The sequence below is a fragment of the Macaca mulatta genome, chromosome 9 (assembly GCF_049350105.2).
Source record: "Macaca mulatta isolate MMU2019108-1 chromosome 9, T2T-MMU8v2.0, whole genome shotgun sequence".
NCBI lineage: Eukaryota > Metazoa > Chordata > Mammalia > Primates > Cercopithecidae > Macaca > Macaca mulatta.
In genome coordinates this window covers 90,583,106-90,601,674 of record NC_133414.1, presented here as the reverse complement: position 1 = coordinate 90,601,674, position 18,569 = coordinate 90,583,106, and the positions used below count along the sequence as shown (strand labels likewise).

The following is an 18,569-nucleotide window of genomic DNA, read 5'->3' as shown; positions in this document are numbered from 1 at the left end:
ACTAACAATTATTCCACACACACACAAATTAAAATAAAGCAGGATGCAAAAGTATTTCAAGATGTAATTAATATAGGTCTCAGTCTATTTTCTGTTGGTATAACTGAATACCCAAGACTGGGTAATTTATAAAGAAAAGAAATTTACTTATTGTAGTTCAGGAGGCTGAGAAGTCCAAGGTGGAGGGCCTCTACCTAGCTGACTTCTGGTGAGGGTTGTGTGCTGTGTCACAGCATGATAGAGAAGCAGCAAGGCAAGCAGACATCCAAAGAAACATGCACTAGAGGCTGGGCTCACTTTATAACAACCTGCTTTCTCTGAAATTAGTCCCCTTTCTGCTAGGGTGAGAACTCACTCCCATGAGATGGTATTAATCTACTGATGAGAGCAGAACCCCCGTGATTCAAACACCTGCCACTAAGACCTCACTTCCCAATGCTGCCATCTTGGGGATCAAGCCTCAACATGAGTTTTGATGGGGACAAACCATAGCAATATATTATACTTATTAAGTAAGATAACATGTCATTTTTAATTTAAAAAGCTATAATCCCTAATGAAGACGTAACTCTCAAGTACATATGCCTCACACTATGGCATCAAGATATATAAAGCAAACATTTGAGACACATAAGGAGAAATTAGCTGAAACACAATGGTAGAATAAAACCTCAAGAAGGCAAAAACAAAATAAGGGAAGTATCTGAGTGGTTTTCCTTTTGTGAATCATGCTTTTAAGTCTGAGAACTATTTGCTTAATTCTAGGTCCCAGTGATTTTCTCCTTTTATTTCCCTAAAACTTTTATTGCTTCATGTTTTATAGGTTTTGATCTATTTTGAGCTAACTTTTGTGTAAAATGGAAGGTTTAGGTCAAGATTCACTTTTTGCTCTTTTAAGATAAAATAAGATTTTAATTTTTGCCTGTTGAGATATAGATAGATAGATAGATAGATAGATAGATAGATAGATAGGTAGATAGATCTGCGTGTATGTGTTTGTGTGTGTGTGTTTTAAACAACAGTATATAGAATTGTTAAGGGTACAAAATATAGGCACCCTAAAACTGTAATTGGGAATACAGATTGGTAAAAACCAATATGATTCAACATTTGCAATTCTTAGGATTTCTTCAAAGATAAAAAAAAGATATGCCCCAAAATGTACTTAGAATAGTGTTGATTAAAGTCTTATTGCAACACTGGAAAACACTGGAAACAATCTAAATGTTCAGTATTAGGATGACTGATTAATAGAATAGAATACAAAAAGATTACAATTATATGTAGCCATGTGAAAATGTGCATAAATTATTAAATAAAAAATAGGTTACAAAACAATATGTAAATGTTATTGATAAAGTGATATTTGTTTTTTCCTAAAAGTTCCAACAATGTTCAATGTTACCACTAAGAGTATTTTTATTGTGAGAGTTTATTGTAAAGCAGAGAATAGTTTCGGTGTTTAGTTGTGGTTACTATTTTGAGTTTTATTACCATCTTAATTAGTTTTTCTTTTACTGAACTTGAAAGTATTACAGTATTTCAAAGTTGTTTTTAGTGATGAGGAAAGCAGTTTTCTCCCAGCATACTGCATCTCTGACTTTGTAATGGAAGTTATTAAAACATAGATTTATTTAAACACAAATACGTAATTACAATTATAAAATAGTCGTATCTATTCTTTGTTAGAGGTTTTTTAATCACTAGAACTTTAGGAAGGAAATAAAACATGAGAAAGTTGCTCTTGACTGCTGTTTTTAAGGGAAGTGAACCTAACACCTACCATTTGTTTCTTAGAAAGATGGCTTAAGGCTTATTATTTAAACTAACTACCATCATTACCTTTGCAAACACTCTCTTTATTTCGATGGAGTCATTTAGGCCCTCTTAACTACTGTAGCTAAGATTTTAGGTTGACTTTTATTGGAGCACTCAAGGAAAGATATTATGTAGAGGAAAAATTATTCATTGTTTTCAAGGCAAAATTGGTGGGACTAAGGAGCAATGGTGTCCAGAAGATGATCAAAACAAGGAAGATTTCAATAAATTAGATATGCCCAAAGTACTGGTCAGAGAAAGAGGATAGGTTTAAACATTTATTACCAGTGGGGGGCAAAAACAGTAGAAACACATGAAATAAACTCCTATTGTAAATACTAAGGAAAAACAACTATATAATTCCCTACTAAAACACCAGAATGGAAATAATAAAGATTAAAAAAGAAATTAAAGTGGGAGAAAATAGAAAAAAATATTAAACCTAACTAATAGAACGGGATTCTATGTGTATTTTTCAAAACAAAACAAAACAAAACAAAACAAAAGCAGTGGAAATAAATGAAGGCCAGAAACGAATGGGATTTGTTAATGGTTAATGGATTTGTTAATGGTTAATGGATTTGTTAATGGTCAACTCATTTTCCTCCTTTATCAGGGATTTCAGGAAAAGAAAGAGATGACCTGGTCAAATTCCTTTGCAATCATGCTAGTAACCAGACTTCCTTTTAAACACACTAATGAGACTTACTAGCAGAATGTTAATGAAGAGGCCTTATTTGTGAAATGCTTTTTAGATATACTTGGTCTTATTGTAAGTAAGCCTGAAATTTGTAGATTTTTGGAACATGGCTCACTGGAAAATGTATCAAAGCTATGTAATTTAGGGGTATAAAAGAGATATAACTGATTGTGTGTTATTTTACACACACCATTTAGAACATTATATGTTAAATCTCAACAAGAGGGCATATTAATTGGGGACAGGAGGAGAGTGTAAAGATTTGGGAGTTGCCTTGAGAGTCTCAGTCTTCTCCGTGCATTGCCTATTTCTTGTGATTGCCTTTATCTTTTAAAGTATTCGTAAAATTTGGTACTGTATATTTCTGATACCCATAAGCCTGATTTGACCATCTAACTCTTAATGTTATATCAGTTATCTTCAGGAGCTGGGTGGAAACAGGAAACATAGGAAGGTGATACTTAAGTATTTTGTGTATGTGTGTGTAGTTTTTTGGAACCATATTAATTGCTTTTATATTCATAATAAAGCAGATAAACTACATTACCCATGAATACCATAATCACATTGAAGGCAAAAAAATAGATTTTGCCATTATATTTTATTTTTGACTAATATTAGGAAACTTTCAAACAGAAAAGTTGAAGGAATTGTATAGTCTACACTACTTCAATTGACACTTTCTGATTTAATGTACACATACTCATCTACCCACCTAACCTATCCATTTGATCCATTTCAAAGTAGTAGACACCAAAAACTAATTCAGCATGCATATTCTTAACTAAAGTTCGATACTTTTTAGGTAAAAATTACCTTTTAGTTTTTTAGGTAAAGTTTTCAAGTAATTTTTGAAAATAGTGTTTTGTTTATAAACTCTCAGACCAAATACAAAAGGAATTGTAAGGAAATGTTGAACTGGTTAATAGGTTTTCCACAGTGGAATGAATCAGCAATGCAGAAACTGCTTCAGTGTATGCTATATTGAGCAAATAAGTAAATATAAATAATGAGAGCCAGGTTTCTCACTATTGAAGTACCAGTTGAGTATCTCTAATTTGAAAATCTAAAACCTGAAATGCTCCAAAATCCAAAACTTTTTGAGTGCTGACATGACACTCAAAGGAAATACTCATTGGAGGCTTTCAGATTTCAGATTTCAGATTGGCATTCCTAAAAATGCAAATATTCCAAACTCGGAACAAAAATTGATATTTGTAACACTTCTGGTCCCAAGCATTTCGGATAAGGTATACTTAACCTGTGATTGTAGAGATGGTAAAGAGGAAAACTGGAATGAACCCTGTGATGTTGGATTAGAATTGGATCTATCAGTATAAACCTATGGTGTTGTTATATGTAAGTGTAGAAATATAGATATGAGTATGCACACATATGCATGTATTTCCTATCTCTTGTAGCCATTGAGAGGCCCTAGAAGCAATGACACTCTAACAGTAATGAGCAAGCCTAATACTCAGGTCTTAGTCTCAAATGCTATCCTCTACCAAAATGAGCCTTAGCTCCTCAGAGAAATGGCTGATTGCAAGGCCTGGGTTTGAAACTATAAAATAAGCCTGAAACACCTTGTTAATAGAAGAAAGTAAGAAAATACTTAAATAATGACGAGGACATGCCAAAAGGAACCAGCTTGAAGGGCTTATATTGACCAAATGTGAGTCAAGTTAAGCAACAAAATAACCTATAGTAACAGACTGTCTTAATTCATTTGTGCTGCTATAAAAATACACCTGAAGCTGGATAATATATAAATAATAGGCATTTATTTCTCACAGTTCCAAAGGTTGGGAAGTCCAGGGTGAAAATGTGAGCAGATTTTGTGTATGGGGGCTTCTGTCTGCTTCAAGATGGCACCATGCTGCTGCATCCTCCAGAGAGGGGATGAACACTCTGTCCTTACATGGCAGAAGTTGGAAGGGCAAAAGGGCTAACCTGTGTTTGAAGACTCTTTTATGAAGGCCTTAATCCCATTCACAAAGGAGGACCCCTCATGACCTAATTACTGCCTAAAGACTCCACTTCTTAATGCTATTGCATTGGGAATTAAGTTTCAACATGAATTTTGGAGGAGACACAAACATTCAAACCCACATTATAACCCACATTGAATAATAGGATACCTGAGCGTCTAGTGTTATAAACAATGGAGAAGTTCTTCCTTATAGGGGACCACAAGTAATAAATGTAGATGGTATGATAGAAAATCACCATTTGGCAAATTTGTAATTGATTCAGGGAAGAATCATCAGCAGATACTAAAATTAGTGGGGTAAAGTTTGATGTGAAACTAGACATTTACATAGTTTCAAAATATCTCCCCACAAAAATGCTGATTAATTAAAAGGGAAAAATAGAGAAACCTTGTAGACACTAACTTAACCAAGTGATGAACATTAACTTTACCAGTAATGGAACAAACCAATTATCACATATACAACATTATGTCTACAGTATTTCTGCCAAAAAAAAAGAAAAATCTCAATGATTAGGAAACATCAGACAAACTCAAATGGAGGAACATTCTACAAAATTATTTTCAAAAATGGAAGACAAACAGACTGAAGAACTATTCCAGATTAAAAGAGACATGATGGCCAAATAGCAACCTGTGACCACAAGGTTTTGGGACTTTGTTTTTGCTGCTATGCAGATTTTTTAAAAAAACAAATACTGAAATATGAGGTCTATAGGTTAGATGATAGGGCAGTAGTAATTTTCTGATTTTGATCATTATACTTTGGTTGTGTAAGAGAGTATCTTTCTAATGAAATATACAATTTAGTGTTTAGGAATAAAGGGCCATCCTGTGGGCAGTTTACTCTCAAATGATTCTGAAGTAAATGTGTATATGTATGTGTGGAGAGAAAGAGAGGTGGCAGGGGGAGAGACAGAGAAGATAATAAAGCAAATTCAGTAAAATGTTAACAAGTAGAGAATCTGGGTAAAGGGTATATGGGAGCTCTTAGTACTAGTTTTACAACTTTTTTGTAAGTCTGAAATTCTATCAAAATAAAATTTATCTAAGAAAAGGTGAATGAATTCAAAACCAGATAGTAAATAAATGAGACAAAACTGGCAAAATGTCAATGTGTTTTAAAGTTGGGCAATAGGTACATGGAGATTCATTGCATTATTTTGTCTACTTGATGTATGCTTGTAAACTTCCACAATAGACATTTAAAAGGGAATTAATCTACAGTGATCTCTTCATTGATAATGTAGATTTACTTTCTCCTTAAATGTTCTTGCTTATTTTGGGCATGTAAGAATGGATCATGTTGAAAGAAACTAAAGAAGACCTAAATAAATGGTAAGACACCTCATGTTCCATAGATTGGAAGACAATATTATTAAGATGAAAATACCCCCAAATTTATATATAGATTCAACTCAAACTTTAGCAAAATCCCATCTAACTTCTTTGCAGAAACTGACAAGCTGATTCTAAAATTCATATGGAAATTCAGGGGACCCAGAATAGCCAAAAAGGTCTTGAAAAGATGAACAAAGTTGAAGGACTCACCTTTCTTGACTTCAGAACGTACTACATTGCTACAGTAATCAAGTTGGTGCAGTACTGGAGTTGGGGATCAAGATCAGTAGAATAGAATTGAGAGTGTAGAAATAAACCATATATTTATGACCAGTTGATTTTGGCAAGGGTGCCAAGGCAATTAAATAAGAAAAGAATAATCTTTTCAACAATGCTGATATAGCGACATATCCATATGAAAAAGAATGAAGTTGGACCCCTACCTCACACCATATACAAAATTACCTCAGAATGGATCAAAGACCTAAATGTAAGAATTAAAACTATAATACCCTTAGAAGAAAATAAATCTTCATGACCTTGGGTTAAGCAGTGTTTTCTTAAAATATGACCCCAAAAGCATGAGCAACAAAAGAAAAATAGATAAATTGGACTTGGTCAAAATTATTTTTTGTGCTTTAAAAAAGAAAAGAGACAAACCACAGAATGAGAGAACATTTTTGCAAATCATATATCTGATAATAGACTTGTATCTAGATGATAAAGGACCATTACAACTCAGTAATAAAAAAAGACAACTCAATTTTTAAAAAGGGGCAATGGATCTGAATAAACATTTCTCCAAAGAAAATATACAAATAGCCAATAAACACGTGAAAAGATTTCCAACACCATTAGCTATCAGGGAAATGCAAATTACAACCACAGTGAGATACCACTACACAACCGCTATGATACCTTTTTTCAATTAAAAAAAAAAAGATAGATAATATTAAATGTTAAATGTTGGTGAGGATGTGAAGAAAGTGGAACCTTCATACACTGCTAATGGGAATGTGAAATGTACAACTAATTTGGAAAAGTCTGGCAGTTCCTAAGTAAGTTAAACATATAAATTATTATATGACACAGCAATTCCACTCTTAGGTATACACCTAAGAGAAATGGAAATACATGTTAGCACAAAAATTGGTTCACAAATGTTCATGGTAGCATTATTTATAATAGCCCCAAAGTGGAAACAACCCAATGTCTATCAGCTGATGAATGGTGTATGCATACAGTGGAATATTGTGCTGCAATAAAAAGAAGTGAAGTACTGGTACAACGTGGATGAAGCTTGAAAACCTTTTGCTATGTGAAGAAGTCAGTCACGAAAGACCACATATTGTATGATACCATTTAATATGAATGTACAAAATAGGCAAATCTGTGGAGACAGAAAATAGATTTGTGATTGTCTAGGGCTGAAGGGAGGTGTCAAGTGTGTATGTGTGGTCAGAGTGGGAGGGATGATGGCTTAGGTGGGGTTTTATTTTGGGGTAAAGACAGTGTTCTTAATTGCTTGTATGGGTGGATGCGCAAGTTTGAATCTACCAAAAACCATTGAATTGTATACTTTTAATGAATGAATTATATGGTATATGAATTATATCTCAATAAAGCTGTTTTTTAACAAAAATCTGATCATTCTTTTATAAGATAACAAGGTCAATGAGAAAAGAGCTGTATATAGAAAGTATTATTAGTGTAATTTGGAGTGTTTTCAGCTTGCATTTCAATAGTTGCTGTCATTAGAAACTGCTTTTGAAATGTTTGTTCTCAAAAGCAACTTTCATGTTGTGGATAAACAAAAGTACGTGAAACAAAAGTACATTCATTCTGCATTCAGTTGTACCAATCCACAGTGTAGCCATAGATGTTAGAACCATTTAGCATGTAAAGTAGAGATATGTAGCTAGAATTGTCTGTAAGATGAAGTCTTACTAAGGAAAGGAAGCTACTTTGGGAAGTATGATTGATTGACAGAACTGAGATAGTACTGACTGGTAACTGATTATTATTAGTGTCATGTGGATAACTGTTTTTCCATCAGTTTTTAGAGACAGAATTATTGTCTTCTGTCACTTATCTCAAAATCTCAGTTAAAAATTGATTCACAGAGAGTGAGGAAGAAGAAAGTTACATGTAAACTTGTAAGATTTATTTACATTAAATTTTTTACTTGGCCTACCCAAGTAAGAAAGTTGCATAAAAGTTAATCTAGTGGTTTTGTTAAGAACTAGTTAATGTAGTGGTTTTGTGATGAGTAGCTTGAAAATGAAGATTTTTAATATAACAAATTATTTCTAGGCTTGAGCTTTATATTGTTCCTAATGGGAAAAATATAATTTGAGCAAAGGTTTTCACTTATAATAAAAGTAACATTTTTTTCCTCTTGAATTTTAACAATCAGAAGGAAAAATCCAAAAAACAAAGTATTATGTTCTGTAAAATAATCATTTGTGACTTTAAGGTTGAAGAAGATAACAATAGTGGAAGTTTAAATGCAAACACTATTAATGGTATCTTAGATAGTGTTACTGTATTGAAGTTATGTTTCCATTAAATTGAATCAAATGCAAAATAGCTTTATTTTTATCTACATGATCCTAAATAACAATTGTATTTTTTTCACTAAGTTGTGAAATTATATGGACATAGTTATAATGCAGATGAGTTCTACAAAAATTTCTACTATTAGAGTTCAGAAAGTTTTTCATTACTATTACTGATGTTTAAAGACAAGTAGGACAGACTAATGGGTTGAAATGTGAGCTTTTCAAAATAGTATAAAATTACTAATTGCTGTGGTTTTGAGTGTTTTTTGCCTTTCCCTTTCCCAAGGCCATTATAAGGATTTCACTTGATTTCTTCCCTGCTCTTAACTTTTGAAAAGCTTTAAGCTAGAAGTAATTTGGGGATTCTATGCAACCTGATGGGGAGGAAACTAAAGGTGAAGTAGTTTTTTCGGGAGTTTTGTGGAGAGGGAATGTGGAGAAACGGGACTGAAGAAAGTACATAGGAGAAGAAAGAAGGATTTTTAAAAGTATTGTTCAAGAAATAAAATTAAATAACTTATTTTGAAATTAATTTTTGATTGCCTTTGAGTTCCTCTGGCTACAATGCAGGTTGAGATGAGACAACATGGGTCAAAGATTTAATGAAGTTGGGAATTGTCAAAAGGTTTGTATCAATGACTGTTATGGAAATGTGGGGGAGGAGAGAACAATCTAATCTGGAAATGGAAAGTATTGCCACAAGGTGACATTCACTGTTGTTTTTTTGTTGAACATTTTATTATGTTAGGGAACAAGTTAAGTAGTTGATTTATGGCCTAACATTTTTTCTTATTTGAATAACAATTTTTTTCTCCTTTGAGGCATTGAACATTATGTTGGCCTGGGGAAAGGGAATGTAGAAAAAAATGGAGTAAAATTTGATTCTAGTATGTCTTTCCTATATATAAAACAAACTTGGCATGTCTGTATTTTCTTTTTGTCCTATGATCCGTCAAATCCTGCTCTATACTGTCAGCGAAATTGTTAGCATTTTCTCTAAGTGGAAGTGTAGAGATAATCTTTAAAGTAACTAGGTGTCATATAAATTCTTCAGGATTTTAATATCAATCACTATGGCAATCATCTTTTTTCTTTTAGCCTTATTTGTTGTTTCAGCTCTCAAAATTAAATTCAAGATTCCACAGATAAAAGATTTTTAGAGTTATCCTTGAGATAGCAACTTGTAAGTGAATGGTCTTCAGTATTATTTGTATATGTAGTAAAACCATTACATGCTGTTTCTCTATATAATGCTTCCAAAATGAAAGAGGAGGGGGAATTTTTATAGACTGTTACTGCTAGGCCATGGACTTTTAAAGAAATATTTCCTTCATTTGGATGGACCCTTTCATTATCAACATTTCTATGAAATTATCTGGCTTAAAACATCTGATATTACTTTAGAGCAAAATTGATTGGTCATGTAGAAAAATAGGCTCTTGAGGCTTTTTAGAGGGATCCTAACTGTATAAAACTAACATGTCATAGATTAGAAAACTAGAGTGTCAGTGTTTTTGTGTTCACTCTGTGAAAACAAATTGGAAAAGTAAATGGAAAATGTAAAGATGATAAGGACTAAGTCATCTCTACTTTTTATTGGTAATATGACCTTATAAACGTTCTTTACTACCATTAAAACTCAAATTACTTCATGAACAAAATGAAATCTCAGATTCACTAATGAAGTGATTTCAGAAATATGTACATAGCTAAAGACCTTGCAAACTGGAAAATCCATTAATTGGAAATTAACTTCCTGTGCATTGTTTTCTTGCAGGGAACAAATCACAAGACAGTGGCATAGCAGAGATGGAAGAACTTCCTGTACCACATAACATCAAAATAAGCAATATAACGTGTGACTCATTCAAGATTTCATGGGAAATGGATTCAAAATCAAAGGATCGCATTACACACTATTTTATTGACCTCAACAAGAAAGAGAACAAGAACTCCAATAAATTTAAACACAAGGTAAAGTCTAACAAATACTCATGCTCATTTGCATCTTAAAACTTTCTAAGTATGAGGACATTTTAAAAGAACGAGTAATATTCTATTAATGGCTTATGTGATGTATTTGACTTGGGAAAAAATAAAAATTATATGTAACTTTAAAACCCTATCATTCTAATAAGTTTTGTAAGAAAATGAAATGCCATGCTTATTGTTAGAAGATAATTTTCAAAAAAAGGTAAAATCATGACTATCATCTAGATGTAAAAATTAATTTACGTTAAAGATTTTATTTAACTCATTAATGAGGAAACCGATGAGGTGTTATAACCAGTTCAAAGGGTAATCCAAAGAAAAGACTCATTTGTAGATCCAGGTATAAACTGGTATGGAAGTCCTGATAGGAGGGGTGAAGAGGAGGGTTGTCCTCCACTGAACATAATTTATTTGTATGTATTTAGACAAGAAAAACTGAATTGTTATTAGTTTCTACAAATTACAGAATTGTAAAATGGCTTTCATAACAGAGACTGATAGCCAGAAGAGGGTGCTATAGGCAATGCATAGTTTTCCCCTGAAGCACACATTTTTTCCTTTAACTGCCAAACAAGGAATCTGATGCAATTTATAAACTTCAAGGTATTTTAAAAACATTTTAGGGCTAAAAATTGCTTTAGATAGTCTGCTGTCTTTTGCTTTTTGTTTTTTGTTTTGATAATGAAAATTTTTGTCTTTTGCTTTTTAGTTTTGAGAATGAAAATTATTAACTTTTAAATGTTTTTAGACATATAACACTTCTCTGATATTTATTCACATATCATATATCTTTTCTGATATAGCTCTCTCTCCAGAAGTATCTATAGAGAAAATAACAGTTATCTGCTTTAAGCATTCTTTCTTATGTTGCAGTGTTTTCACCAATGATGAAAATCAGTATCAATACCTTAATATTGATATCAAGTTTTAACTTGGTAGATACTTTGGAACTTTCTTATCTTACCTAGAAATATTGCTTTTATTAGATGTGCAATTATATATACTAAAGATAAGTGAGGATCATACATACTACAGATAAGTGTGAAAGAGGGAGCAAGATTGAGCAGTCATTATTTTTTCTGAGTTCCAATTCTGATTATGCTTTCTAGTGATGGATATTCTCTTTGTTGACATTTGCCTTGTTTATATGGCTTTGAAATCTTAAATTTCAAATATTAAATGATGAATTGTTCAAGATTTGACCCTTTTTCTTCACTCTCCACTTGGAATACCATATCCTTGGAAAGACACATAGAGTCTATACTTGAATGAAAGTGAAGGCCGGGCGCGGTGGCTCAAGTCTGTAATCCCAGCACTTTGGGAGGCCGAGACGGGCGGATCACGAGGTCAGGAGATCGAGACCATCCTGGCTAACACAGTGAAACCCCGTCTCTACTAAAAAATACAAAAAAACTAGCTGGGCGAGGTGACGGGCGCCTGTAGTCCCAGCTACTCCGGAGGCTGAGGCAGGAGAATGGCGTGAACCCAGGAGGCGGAGCTTGCAGTGAGCTGAGATCTGGCCACTGCACTCCAGCCTGGGCGACAGATCAAGACTCTGTCTCAAAAAAAGAAAAAAAAAAAAAAAAGAAAGTGAAGTAAAAATTCGTATTTTTAGTGTTTTCTCCTTTAACATGTAAAATATCAAGTAATGGGCAGCTTTAGTAAAATTATTGGATAGTATAAGTTAACCAAATATAATATTTTAATACTATTGAACTTTATCTTTTATGCCTCTGTTTTTTAAAGTTTTGTCATTTAGTATGAGAATGCTGCATTTTGAGGAGCATATAGTGTACAGAAAGAAACACCATATTAGAAATCAAGAAAACTGGAATCCAAGTACATTTATGTTATTAACAAGCTGTATGACCTCAAGCTTGTCTCTTGATAAAGTTAGTTCTTAGTTTTTTGCATATGGCAAATAAGAGATTTAAATATAATAATTGTTAAGTATCTTTAAGCAGAAAATTCTATTGTCAGTCAGGAATTTAATAAATTCTTCTCCATTGTTTACAGTTGATTAAAGTTATACTACTAAATTAACTTCCTCCTTTCCCCTCCTTCCTTCCCTCCCTCTTTCCCTTGTGCCTTCCCTCCTTCTCTCTTCCCTCCTTCCTCTCTTCTCCCTTTTCTTCCTTCTTCACTTCCTTCCTCCCTCTCTGTCTCCTCTCATTTTTCTCTCTCTCTTCCTTCTTTCATTCCTAGGATGTTCCCACAAAATTGGTGGCAAAAGCTGTTCCCTTGCCTATGACTGTCCGTGGACACTGGTTTTTAAGTCCAAGAACTGAATATACGGTAGCAGTGCAGACTGCCTCAAAACAAGTTGATGGTGATTATGTTGTGTCTGAATGGAGTGAAATTATAGAATTCTGCACTGCAGGTAAGAGAACTAGGTACAAATACAGAAAAAAAGTTAATTGATCTGGGAAAGCTAATTATAGAAAAATATTTCTTTTTTGTAATTGCAAGGTGATATATATGACATTGGTCATTTTTTGCACTGTCAGTAGCATTGTGTAACAGAATAAACAATGTTGTATTGATTGGAGGAAGCTGAAGTTCCCAGAAAAATCTGAGTAATGGCTTCAAATCACTTTTTTTCTATATCCATAGTTTGATTTTTTCAAGATGAAAACTGTGCAAATAAAAAGGTATGCAGTTTGAAAATATACTCAGCATATTTTTTAGCTTCATTTTGAGAGAGGACAGAGCTTTCTTCTTCTTCTTTTTTTTTTTTTTTTTTTTTTCCTTTTTCATTTTCACCAATACTGAAAGGCAGAAACTACAAAAATCCTTTTCTAATTCAGGTGAATGGAGGCAGATCTCAGTGACTGTCCCTAGCAGAAATGTTACTAGATTTTTCACTGGAGTACTAAAAGACCTTAAGAAAATCTGCATCTAAACTAGTGTCCTGTATACATATGTGTGTCTTTCCTTCACTAGAAAGTACCTCAAAGCCATTGTTTTGGGAGGTTTGATGTGGAACTGAACCTTAATATTCCATTAGATTGGAAACATTATCATTCATCTCAGTCATGTATCTATTGTTTACTCATTCATTCAAGAAACAGTCATTTATTGAGCACTTCAGTGTTAATGGGATACAAAGATATCTCTGCCTGAGTACTCCTGTCATCCTTTCCTTTTGTCTTTTAGAAAGAAACTTTGTTTCCTCCTGTTCATCAAGATGACTGTTTCCTATAAAAAATTATAGAGAGAGGCTGAATCTACAAGGAGCTTAACCTGTTCAAAGCTCTTGTTTATCAGAGTAATTTACAGACTTTTCACATAAGCTTTATCAATAACCTTGACTCTAAGTTTTGATAAAGCTATTTTATATAAGTTGACTTTTAATCTGAACATTGAATTCATTCAACATTAATTAAGCCCATACTGTGAGCTAGGCACTGTACAATGTATTGGTAATAAAATAAAATAGAATGCTACAGGCTAAGCTACTTCTTTTCTAGTCTATGACAGCGTTTAAAACCTTGTGCTTATCCCAATCTCAAAATGCTAATACTTACCATAATAAATCATTATTGTACATATATTTATCTCTTCTCTTAGATTATCAGTTCTTTGCAAGGAATAGTAATATCTTTTTTTATCTTTTAACTTGATCATCTAATTTTGCATAGTACCTTTTACATCGTATATTCTAATCTCAGTAACTGTTTATTGAGCCAATGAAGCAATTTAACTAGGTTGCTTCTGTTTGGAAATTGTTACTAATCTTTACAGGCCAAAATATTTCCCTAGTTTCTGGTATAGGAGTTAGACAGCAATTCTCAAACAACTTTCAAAACAAAAAGTGGGTTAAAAAAAATCAGATTACTTTGACAGATGCTTTAGAGTTTCAAGCATGTTGTGTACCCAAGTCTTATGTACTCATTACTATTTTTGCTGTCCAACTTTTCTATTGGTTGCGGATTATAAGCTTCTTTTATTCAGTTTATCAACTGGTTGAAGAAAAGCTAGTATGGTGCTAATGGATATTACTTGGATTATGAAAAGTTATTTAACTTAATTGTTTCAGTATCTCTAATTGCAAAAAATGGAAAAATGCAGGCAAAGGTATTCTAAGAAACAACCATAAACCATAACAAAAATGTTTTGTAGAAAGAAAAATGTGCCACACAGACAATGAATATTTTCTTTTTTAAATGGAATTTCCTATTTATTAAGTTGAATTCCCTATAGATGAATTTTAATAATCTTCAATTTATTAAGTATATAGTTGGTACTTTTGGTGCAAAATTTTTAATAACAAACTTTTTTGGTTTTTTTCCAGACTATTCAAAAGTTCATCTAACACAATTGTTGGAGAAGGCTGAAGTGATTGCAGGACGCATGCTTAAGTTTTCTGTTTTTTATCGTAATCAGCACAAAGAATATTTTGACTATGTTCGGTAAGATTCAAAATATATAGTGATTTGTTTTACTAAATATAGTTTCAAATTTTAGGCTCAGGTTTCCCTTGATTCTAGTTCTGTCAAATAGCAGTGCTAGATTTCTTTTCAAAATAACTATACGGAATTTTATTTTCCAGAAAAATTAAGTAGAAAAGATCATGAGATTTTTTTCTATTTCACTTAGATTCCTTTCCATAATCATTTGTGATACCAGTTCCTGCCCATTTGACTAGAGGATCTTAAACCTGTGGTATTTAGATTGATGAGCATTTCATGTACACACTCGTCCTGCTGTCTACTTCATACTGACTACTAATTTTTTCCTCTTCTTGTGGGTCTTTTTAAGACATTGAAAACGAGAGGATAAAAGAGTGACTGTTTCATGAAATATTATGGTGAATCAGGTGGGATTCGCAGACTTCTACCTAAGTAGATGTCTTTTAGCTGTTGTATTTTTTCAGGCTGCTGATAAAATATACCCAAGATTGGGTAATTTACAAAAGAAAGAAGTTTATTGGACTTACAGTTCCACATGGCTGGAGAGGCCTCACAATCATGGTGGAAGGCAAGGAGAAGCAAGTCACACCTTACATGGATAGCAGCAGGCAAAAAGAGAGCTTGTGCAGGGAAACTCCTCCCCTTTTTAAAACCATCAGCTCTCATGAGACTCATTCACTATCATGAGAACAGCACAGGAAAGATCCCCCCTCCCCATAATTCAATCAACTCCCACCGGGTTCCTCCCATGACATGTGGGAATTGTGGGAGTTACAAGTCAAGATGAGATTTAGGTGGGGACACAGCCAAAACATACCAGCTGTTATCTTGAATTAGTTATCATGAGGATAATCTCCTTTGTTTACTTTTAAATTCTAGTGATTTTACTAAAATTTCTAAGATAGCCTACGTATATCCCTGGAAACAGTTCCTGAGAAGTTAAAAGAACCCTATCCTGCAGGTAGTTTTTATACTTACAGCACTTTCATGTTTGTAGAAGAAAATTTGAAGAGAATAAATAGCCCAGATGTGTGTTTTGTGTTTTAAAAGCCTTAGTGAGACTAAGGCTTTTAAAATGGCAAATGCTATATAGGTTGTAAAACTTCTTACATAGCATTCCCTATAATTTATCATTTTAAAAGCCTCACTTCAGACTCTAAAGGATTCTTAAGTTGACAGGACTATGTATGAAAAGTATTTAGGAAACTTTGTTGTTCTTTGTATTTGTTTCTTTCATACTTCTCTAGTTTCTCTTAAATGAAGATCATGGTTCCAGATTTAAATCAGCTTCAAGCTGTGGAAAATGCAACAGGAATGAGAGAGAGAAGAACACACATAGGCATCTGTGTTCTTCAAATTAAGTACTTAGCAATAGAATATATTTTTATATATTTTGATGGCGAAAAAAATATTCCTGCCATTTGTTTGAATATCTTATAAATACAGAGTTTAGTCCTTCATTTTCTCTATTGGTATTTACTCTAGAGTCTATATAATTCCTGGTAGATACCATTCACCTAATTTAGAGTGTACAGACTGATACATATAACATAAATTATTGTGCTTGTCAGTTGTGGATTGACAATGACCATATAGACTCAGCAAGGAAGGTGTTTCTTTATACAGATGCTCCTTGACTTACGGTAGGGTTATGTCCCATTAAACGCATTGTAAGTTGAAAATGCATTTAATACACCTAACCTACAAAACATCATAGCTTAGCCTAGCCTCCTTAAACACTTTCAGATCACATTAGCCCACAGTTGGGCAAAATTATCTAACAGAAAGCCTATTTTATTAAAAAAAAAAAAAAGTGTTGAAAAGATCAACATTCAAAGTACAGTTTCTACTGAATATGCATCATTTTCACACCATCATAAAGTCAAACAATTGTAAACCAAACCATCATAAGTCAGGAACTGTCTGTATTTGTTGTGTATAAAATTTGAAAACAAAAAAAACCCCTCCATATTTCTGTTGTCTTTGGTAAGAAATACATCAAAAGAATAATTACATCTTGGATTTTAGGTTTATATTCCTAGTACATTGCCAACATCTATTTTAGGTGGCCACTGGAGGGCAGTATTTCTCTGTGATTTTTCTCTGTCCCTTGAATGGGAACTGGCCTTTGTTTTTAGGGCCTTTAATGATCTAAAGTTTGCTTCATCTGTTTTCAAAAATGCTTCCAAGAATAAAAAAAAAATAAAAATAAAGACAGAGTGCCTAGAAAATGGATAATTATTGTGTATATTGCATGATTTTACTCCCAGCTACCAGTATGAAAGCTGTGTTTACTAACAAGAAAATTTACCTTTGTTAAGTTTTCCATAATGATAGTTATAAAATCCATGTAAAATATGTCTTGGTGCAGTACATATAAATAAATATACTTTCCACAGTGTGGTATAATTTTTCGACATTGCTTTTTTAAGAAGCCTTATTAAAAAGTAGTAGACATTGATTTCATGGATGTTGATTTTTTTTTGTCATTAACTCTAATTAAGACACATTTCCTTGATTAAAATCCATTTTAAATATCATCTTGTTATTCAGAATGCTTGAACAGAAAGGAAAATTTAAATTACTGGATAAACTTTCCAAAGTTTATAATCCATTTTAAATTATGAAAAACTGGATAAATTCTTATTCAGTCCATAAGGAATGAACTCATTTTGACCTCTTCCTCTAGAAATGAATTCCTAAATGAACATTGCTTTCCCATACTCCAAATGAAAACACCACTTTCTCTCTTACCCCTTGTTCATATTCACTAGGTAGCCTAATTGTCCTTAAAATACTCCTTTTATATCTGAAGGGTTTCAGGAATTCACTGAGATTGGTAGACATGTGTGGGAATTCCTCTACCTCTGGTGTCAAATTGTATATCCTCAAAGTGCAGGTCCTAGTACACATTTTCTGTTTATATATATGTTGCTGTTATTATTTCATGTAATTGCACTTAGAGATCCATGTAGGACACATATATAGATATTTGGATTTTGTTAATGAGAATGTAACCAAGAAGAGACATTTTGAACAGGGAAAGGATGGAGTAAATACTCTTTTCCCTATTTCTCCCACATTTATCTATTGTTTACTCATTCATTCAAGAAACAGATTATTGAGCACTTCAGTGTTAATGGGATACAAAGATGTCTCTTTTGTCTGTGCCAATGAGCACAGACAAAAAAGAAACAAAGAACACCAGAAAGTCTGTTCTCTTTACCCACAGGATCAGGAAAGAGACTGAGATGTCTTGGAATACAGAAACCTTTTAGACAATAACCACCATACCCCAGGCAAACAGTATAGAAAAAAAACCAAAAAAACTGTAGTCCCTCATGTACCAGCCAACGCTAAGTGGGGAACCTAGACCTCTATCCTTTTACATCTATAAGAGGACATCCTTCTCCCTCCATCCTCTGCTAGGGTGGTATCAGAGAAGCCTGAATAGGGAACCCAGACTTTCCACCACTGCCCAAAGAAAACGAGGCTTGTCCTCATAGTATGTGAAGCCACATGTCAAGTAGTAATGAGACACCCCTTCTCTCTCTGACCTAGACTATGTTAACATAGGCCTAGTGGAAGCCTAAACTCCTACCTCCTCCAAGTAGTAACTGACCCCCCTCCCTACCCTGTGTCACTGGAGACTGAGTAGGAAACCTGGACTTCTATCCCCATCTGACATCAATGAAGTGACTACCCCATACTCTTCACCCACTGGTAGATAGTCAAGAGGAGTCCTGCTAAAA

The 18,569-nt window shown here is 33.3% G+C and overlaps 1 protein-coding gene across 2 annotated transcripts in view; it reads left to right on the top strand.

Moving 5' to 3' along the window:
- Positions 1-18,569, top strand: part of PHYHIPL (phytanoyl-CoA 2-hydroxylase interacting protein like) — a 62,471-nt gene that overhangs the window by 40,222 nt on the left and 3,680 nt on the right. For both annotated transcript variants that reach the window (XM_015147585.3, XM_002805722.4), the window contains exons 2-4: positions 10,191-10,387; positions 12,611-12,785; positions 14,700-14,817. In XM_015147585.3, the coding sequence (XP_015003071.1) occupies positions 10,191-10,387; positions 12,611-12,785; positions 14,700-14,817 (490 nt within the window). The remainder of the gene's footprint in view (positions 1-10,190; positions 10,388-12,610; positions 12,786-14,699; positions 14,818-18,569) is intronic.